The sequence below is a fragment of the Gopherus evgoodei genome, chromosome 6, assembly GCF_007399415.2.
Source record: "Gopherus evgoodei ecotype Sinaloan lineage chromosome 6, rGopEvg1_v1.p, whole genome shotgun sequence".
NCBI classification, from domain to species: Eukaryota; Metazoa; Chordata; order Testudines; family Testudinidae; genus Gopherus; species Gopherus evgoodei.
The window spans coordinates 126,216,800-126,223,409 of NC_044327.1; the positions used below are offsets into that span (position 1 = coordinate 126,216,800).

Sequence of the window (6,610 nt, forward strand, 5' to 3'; positions counted from 1 at the left end):
CCTATTTTACTACATGGGAGTCAGCACAAAATGTTGCCTGGTAGCAGGTGTCTTTTGATCACAAGCTGTAACTTAATTTTGCAAAGCTTGCTTTTTAAAGATAATTTTACAAAACTCACTCTATAAAGCTTCCAGAAGTTTTAGGCTAACACTGGCAATACTGTTTGTTCATCTTAAGCTTCCCAACACTCTTGCTCAAAGTAATCACAAGTTGCAATTTTTTTCCTTGCTTTCATTTTGGCAAACTCATTAATAATGTCATCAAAACTTACGTCGCTGGCCATTTCATATTCTATGCTCAAAGTGAGCAAATGGTTGAGCCTTTCCTGCGCAGTGGCTGAACGCAAACGATTTTTAATCAATGTTAGCTTACTAAACGCATGCTCTCCTGATGCTACTGACACTGGCAACACTATTAGTAGGCGTAAACAAATACAGATCTGTGTGGAAACACATTTTCCAACCCTTTTTTGAAGAGAGCATTAAGAAATGTAAGTGCAGAGGTTATATGTTCATCAACTCTTACGTTGGAATCGTCTTTTATTTTGTAAAAGATTCTAAGTTCCTCTTTAAGATCTTCTCTCTGGAGGTCTTTTGGATATGCTGTGGCCAAAGTGTCAACAAAATTTTCTATAGAAGATTCATCCACTGTATCTGGTGGAAACAAAATAGGTGAAAATAAATTTGAGACTTCAGCCATTCTTTCGCCAAGGCCTCCTAGCTCTGATAGAAGCAAATCCATTGACAGGAAGAACACCTGTACTTTGAACTGAATATGGCGAGAGTCAAATGTATAGTCTGCATCCCCTGTGTCATCAAAGAATTGCTTTTTCTTCTGAATCCTTGAGTCACTTTTCATTTTTGGGTCAATGCCAAGACTTGAAGCGACTTGTTTAGATTCTTCAAAACAAATTGGCCAAGAATCTTTCAATGTTTGAATTTCCTTGACTAAGTTGCTCACGTGTTTAGCTCCCTCTTCCATTGTTAATTTGGAGCTTTGTAGGACCTTGTTCTTATCATCAATACACTGAAGCACTTTAAACCATATTGTAGTAAGAAGTACAAATTCATATGACTTAAGTCATTTGAATCAAACAGTCAACATCTGCCTGGATTTCAGGAGGTTAATTAAAATTGAAGAAAAGCTTCATTTAACTTTCCAGCATGCCTGTGTGGTTTTTGATTAGGGGGCGAACAGCATCAACTCTTGTGCTCCACCTAATTTTAGATACAGAGTGAAGAGATATATTCGCAGTGGTCTGCAAAATTTTCCATCTCACAGGGCTAAGAGCAAATACTTTATAGAGTTTATGAACATTTCCAAAATATGTTTTTACTTCTACACTGGTTTCCTTAGCGTGGGTGCCACACAGGTTCAGCGTGTGAGCGCTGCATGGAGAGAAATAGGCTTGGGCATTTTCTTCCAAAATTCTTGTCTTTACTCCCTGAAATCTTCCTGACATGTTAGAGGCATTGTCATATCGCTGTCCTCTGCACCAAGATAGTTCTAAGTCACATTCTTTTAAAAACCTCTTTATCTCTTCTGCGATATCTGCCCCAGTCTTTTTTTAAAATCTACTAGTTTAACAAATCTTTCATGCACATCCCAATTTCTGTCTTTTTGCATCACATATCTGAGAATAAAAACTAACTGCTCTGTGTGTGAAGCATCAGGTGTACCATCAACAACAATGCTGAAATATCGGGCTTTTCTTACCTCTTCAAGAATAGAGCTTAAAACTTTCTCCCCACACAGTTTCAAGAATTCATTCTGACTACACCATGACAGGTAGTGAGCCTGCATTCTTCGACCAGACTCTCTGCATTGAGCTACCATCTCTAGATGTTTCACCTCAGGATTGTACCTGCCCACAAGCTTCAGTGTTGACAAGAAAAGCCCACAGTCATCATAATCAACGGTAGAATGGCTACCACGAAATGGCAGATTATTCTTTGCTAGGAAAAGATTTACAACAATGGCAGTTAATATTTTACGCCATTTTTCCTCCTCCTGTTTAATACTATGTTGTACTGCTGCATCAATGCCTCTTTTATCACTGAGTGTCTGAAATAATTCCTTCCACTTAATGTAATTGCTCAAATGTGAAGCGTTTTCTTCATGATTTTTGATTTTCTCATAAATCTTTCTCCAATTATCTGCAATTCCACCTTTGACAAATTTTGAGTGCTGTAATTGCTTAGTTTGAGTTTCACTTCTGTAGAGACTGCAGGGAAAACAATATTGCTGCAGCATCTTGACTCCACACCATCCAGTCTCTTTCAATAGATTCGCCATTACTCAGATGTTTAGAAAAAACGGTTATAGGCAATTTCCTTCCAAAAGAATCACGAGGAAAGGTTTTGGGCTTCTGTGGTGGACCCTTCAATACAATAAGATCTCTCTTCTTTATATCTAGGTACTTCCAAGAGGCTGGGTCATTACTGCACAACTCTTCTTTGTCATTCCCACCTATAGCAGCAGGACTAGTTGACTGTACCGGTTTCTCAGTTGTAGCAGTGTTACTGCTGTGTTCTCCATTGTCTAGCCAAAGAGGCTGGATTTCCTTCTCTTCCTCCACAACAACCATAAAACTGTTTTCTGAATGTGTTAATATTTCAGATTCCTCACACACTTCCTTTTCTTTTTCTCTTACAACACCACTTTCGCTTCCCACCTCTGAAGAGCCTTAAATGTGAGCATCGCTCAACTCAGTTAACTGACTTGACTTGGATTGTGCCTGAAGAAATTTGTGAAGAGTTATTTTTCCCTTTTCTTCTTGCTTCTGTCTAGCTATCTTCTGCTTTCTCTTCTTAAATCCTGAAAGATATGTACATTTCATTTTTCTAACCCCACGATAGTTGACTATGTGATGATACCTGCAAACAAATTAATTCCCTTAATATCTTTTTGTTAATGTGACACTGTACCGCATAATGCTTTATGGGAATATGATGTAACTAGAATACGATATACTGAATCTATGCTACATATGCTATGTAACATATCTATATAAAGGCTATGATCCACTGAATCTATTCATCTATTAATCCTATCTGCATGCATATATCATTTTTTAATTCAAAATATTGGCTGTGTACTGGCTTGATTTCTAAATACTCTTAGTAGAGCATTTGGTCAGTTCCTGGAGAAAGAAATGTTGAAGTTAAGTACCTAATCAAGAGACAAAAAAAAGGACAATGGATCTTGGAATGCTCCAATCCAGAAAAGAAGTCTACCTGAGGACCCACAGCTGCTACCTAGTAAGAAACTGAGTCATGCATGAACATGTCACTTGCCCAGGTAACTCCTAAACTCCATCTTGGAGCTGGACTGTGAGTGCATACAAGTGAGAGGTCTCCAGTCCATCAACAAGAAAATGTCTATTTAAAGCCCTGGGAGACCCCTCCATGGTGGTCTTCAGCTGACTAAAGAGAGAGCCTCCCTACCCCCAAGGATACTTGAAAGAAACTGGAGCAAAGGACAGTAACTACAGGGGGTGCGAGTGATTACTGGACCCAGGCTAAAAGGAGATTAGTCTGTAAAAGGGAGCATTCTGGAACTGGTGAGGATCTTATCTTTATTTACTTTGATTAGACATAGGCCATGGCTACACTGGCGCTTTACAGCGCTGCAACTTTCGTGCTCAGGAGTGTGAAACACCCCTTGAGCGCTGCAAGATACAGCGCTGTAAAGCATCAGTGTAAACAGTACCGCAGCGCTGGGAGTGCGACTCCCAGCGCTGCAAGCTACACCCGTAGAGGATGTGGAGTATATGCAGCGCTGGGAGAGCTCTCCCAGTGCTGGTGCTGTGACTACACTTGAAACTTCAAAGCGCTGCTGTGGCAGTGCTTTGAAGTGCAAGTGTAGCCATAGCCATAGATTTGCACATTTTATTTGGCTTGGTGACTTACTTTGTTCTGGCTGTTAGGATTTAAGTTGTCCCAAGTACTATTTTCTGTATTTAATAAAATCACTTTTTACTTAATTAACTCAAAGTATGTATTAATACTTGGGAGAGCAAACAACTGTGCAGCTCTCTCTATCAGTGTTATAGAGGGCGAACAATTTATGAGTTTACCTTGCATGAGCTTTATACAGGATAAAAAGGATTTATTTGGGTTTAGACCCCATTGGGAGTTGGTCATCTGAGAGGTAAAAACAGGAACACTTTTGTTAGCAGCTTTCAGGTAAACCTGCAGCTTTGGGGCAAGTAATTCAGACCCTGGGTCTTTGTTGGAGCAGACGGATGGGTCTGCCCCAGCAAGACAGGGTGCTGGGGTCCTGACCGGGCAGGGAAAGCAGGGATAAAATAAGTAGCCTCTGAGCATATCAGGTGAGGTGGTGGCAGCTCCCAGGGGGTTTCTGTGAGCCAAACCATCTCAGGGTAGTTAATTTAAAAGTTCCTTATGTACACCATGTGTTCCCCCCGCCCCTCCCCATGTGGCTTACCCTCGCCTCTCCTGGTCTCCCCACTCTCAGAGCCTCAGTCACTTTGGTGCCCAGCTGCTGCCCTTGACAACGCTGCAGCAGTGTGGCTACGGCGTGACTGGAGATCACAGCCCTGCCCCCTTATCGCGTGGCTGTGGCTCTGACTCAGCGGAAGGAGGCGGCGCTCTGGCCCCTCGAGAGCCACGCCGCTGCTGCAGCGCTATCCAGGGATGTTCCTGGCTGGGTTACCGCCGCGCCTATCCCCTCTTTTGGAGCCTCAGCGCTTGGCCCCTGGACAGTGCTGCAGCGTGGCTCCAGCGGGAGCGGAGCTCTCAGCCCCACCTGCTTAGCTCGGGGCTCTGTCTCAGCGGGAGGAGGCAATGCTCAGGCTGCTGCTCTACTGTCTGGGGCTGCTCCTCCTGGCAGCACGCTGAGGCGCCGGGGCCGGGGGAGTATCAGTCTCATGCGGCCGGGGGCCCCTGCGGGGCCCGGGGCAAATTGCCCCACTTGCCCTCCCCCCCCGAGCGGCCCTGGTTTTCAGGAGGCATTTGAATGGAGAAGAGGTAGTGGCTTGGCAGATCAGAATTGAGCTGACATTCTCTGCTTCAGGTATGCAAAGTTTGCTCTTAATACTAAGTTATGTAGAAACTATGGCCCTAATTCAGTACGTTACGTAAGCATGTGCCTAACTTAGGCATGTGAGTCATTCCACTGAAACACACAGGAGTACGCACATACTTATTAAAGTGAGACATGTATCTTTTTGACTAAGAGTCTAAATGACATAGCATAACTGTTCCCTATTTCCATTATGCAGTATCCAGAACTAGTAAATTCAGAATCTAAACATTGATCTGAACTCCACCTCCCATACGCCATATATTTCTCAATATGTTCAACATGCTAATGTTAATTCCTAATAATTAGACTTGGTTGAAAAATGAGACATTTTTCATTTAAAAAGTCCCTCTTTTGTCTGAATGTTAATTTGAAATATTTTAATGAGCTCTGCTAATAATTTTACTAGAAAACTGAGTATAAAGCAAATAAAAATGCTACTAAAAACAGAAAACAAAGAGCAACTATTAGCGACTTCACCCCAGGGCCTGTTCCAGGCCACAGCACGCCAAGCGTGTGCTTGGGGCGGCATGCCGCAGGGGGCGCTCTGCTGGTTGCTGGAAGGGTGGCAGGCGGCTCTGGTGAAGCTTCCACAGCCGTGCCTGCGGAGGGTCCACTGGTCCCGTGACTCCGGTGGAGCATCCGCAGGCATGCCTGTGGGAGGTCCACCGGAGCCACGGGACTGGCGAGTGGCAGAGCCCTTCTCCCCCCCCCTCCCCGCAGCATGCCGCTGTGCTTGGGGCGGCGAAATTGCTAGAGAAGACCGTGCTTCACCCTTGAATTGTTTTTAGTTATGTAAAGTACAACTGACATTTTGTCTCTTTAAGAGTTAAAGAATTATTAATATGTCCAAGTAAGGAACAGCATCAAATGGGGTGCCACAGAGCCTAACAATCCTTTTGATCACTGATGACCTACATGAAGGCACAAATGCAACTGTAAACAAATTTGCTGACAACATTGCATTCAGTGGGCTAGCAAACGTACCAGAGAGCAGGTCCAAACAGCAGATTAACTTAGAGATATTAGAACAGTGGGTGATTTGCAGTGAGATGTTCATTGAATCCAAATACACACAGTGAAAAGAAATAAATTGCAGATCCGTACAGAAGAAGAGTCATATGGAAAGCAGCAAGTCCGAGAGACAATAAGGAACTATTTAAAACTTAGAGCCATGATGGCACTGTGCACAAGTGGGGGAAATCATTGCCCATCTTCTTGGATGCATGTCTATATATAGGGATTTGCATGTATGTAAGTGCATGTAAGCACTTACATGCAAATCCCTATATATAGACATGCATCCAAGAAGATGGGCAATGATTTCCCCCTCCTCATGCACAGTAGCATCATGGCTCTAGATTTTAAATAGTTCGTTATTCTCTTTCTCTCTGTGTGTGTATATATGTGTGTGTGTATATATACACACACACACACACCTATGCAAATCCCTGTATATAGACATCCATCCAAAAAAAGGCACACTGATTTCCCCCCCCACAGTTGCGTGTGTGTGTGTGTGCGCATGCACACATAGTGCTTTGCTACATATCCTTAGTGTGA

General features: G+C 43.1%; 1 protein-coding gene across 1 annotated transcript; it reads right to left on the reverse strand.

The window, feature by feature from the left end:
* Nucleotides 1-351: 351 nt before the first annotated feature.
* Nucleotides 352-4,531, reverse strand: LOC115653794. The gene is made up of 2 exons (XM_030567455.1): nt 4,451-4,531; nt 352-2,877 (listed from the first exon to the last, which is right to left on the reverse strand). The coding sequence occupies exon 2, from the start codon at nt 2,294-2,296 to the stop codon at nt 1,535-1,537; it is 762 nt and encodes a 253-aa protein (XP_030423315.1). The 5' UTR covers nt 2,297-2,877; nt 4,451-4,531; the 3' UTR covers nt 352-1,534.
* Nucleotides 4,532-6,610: the final 2,079 nt, after the last annotated feature.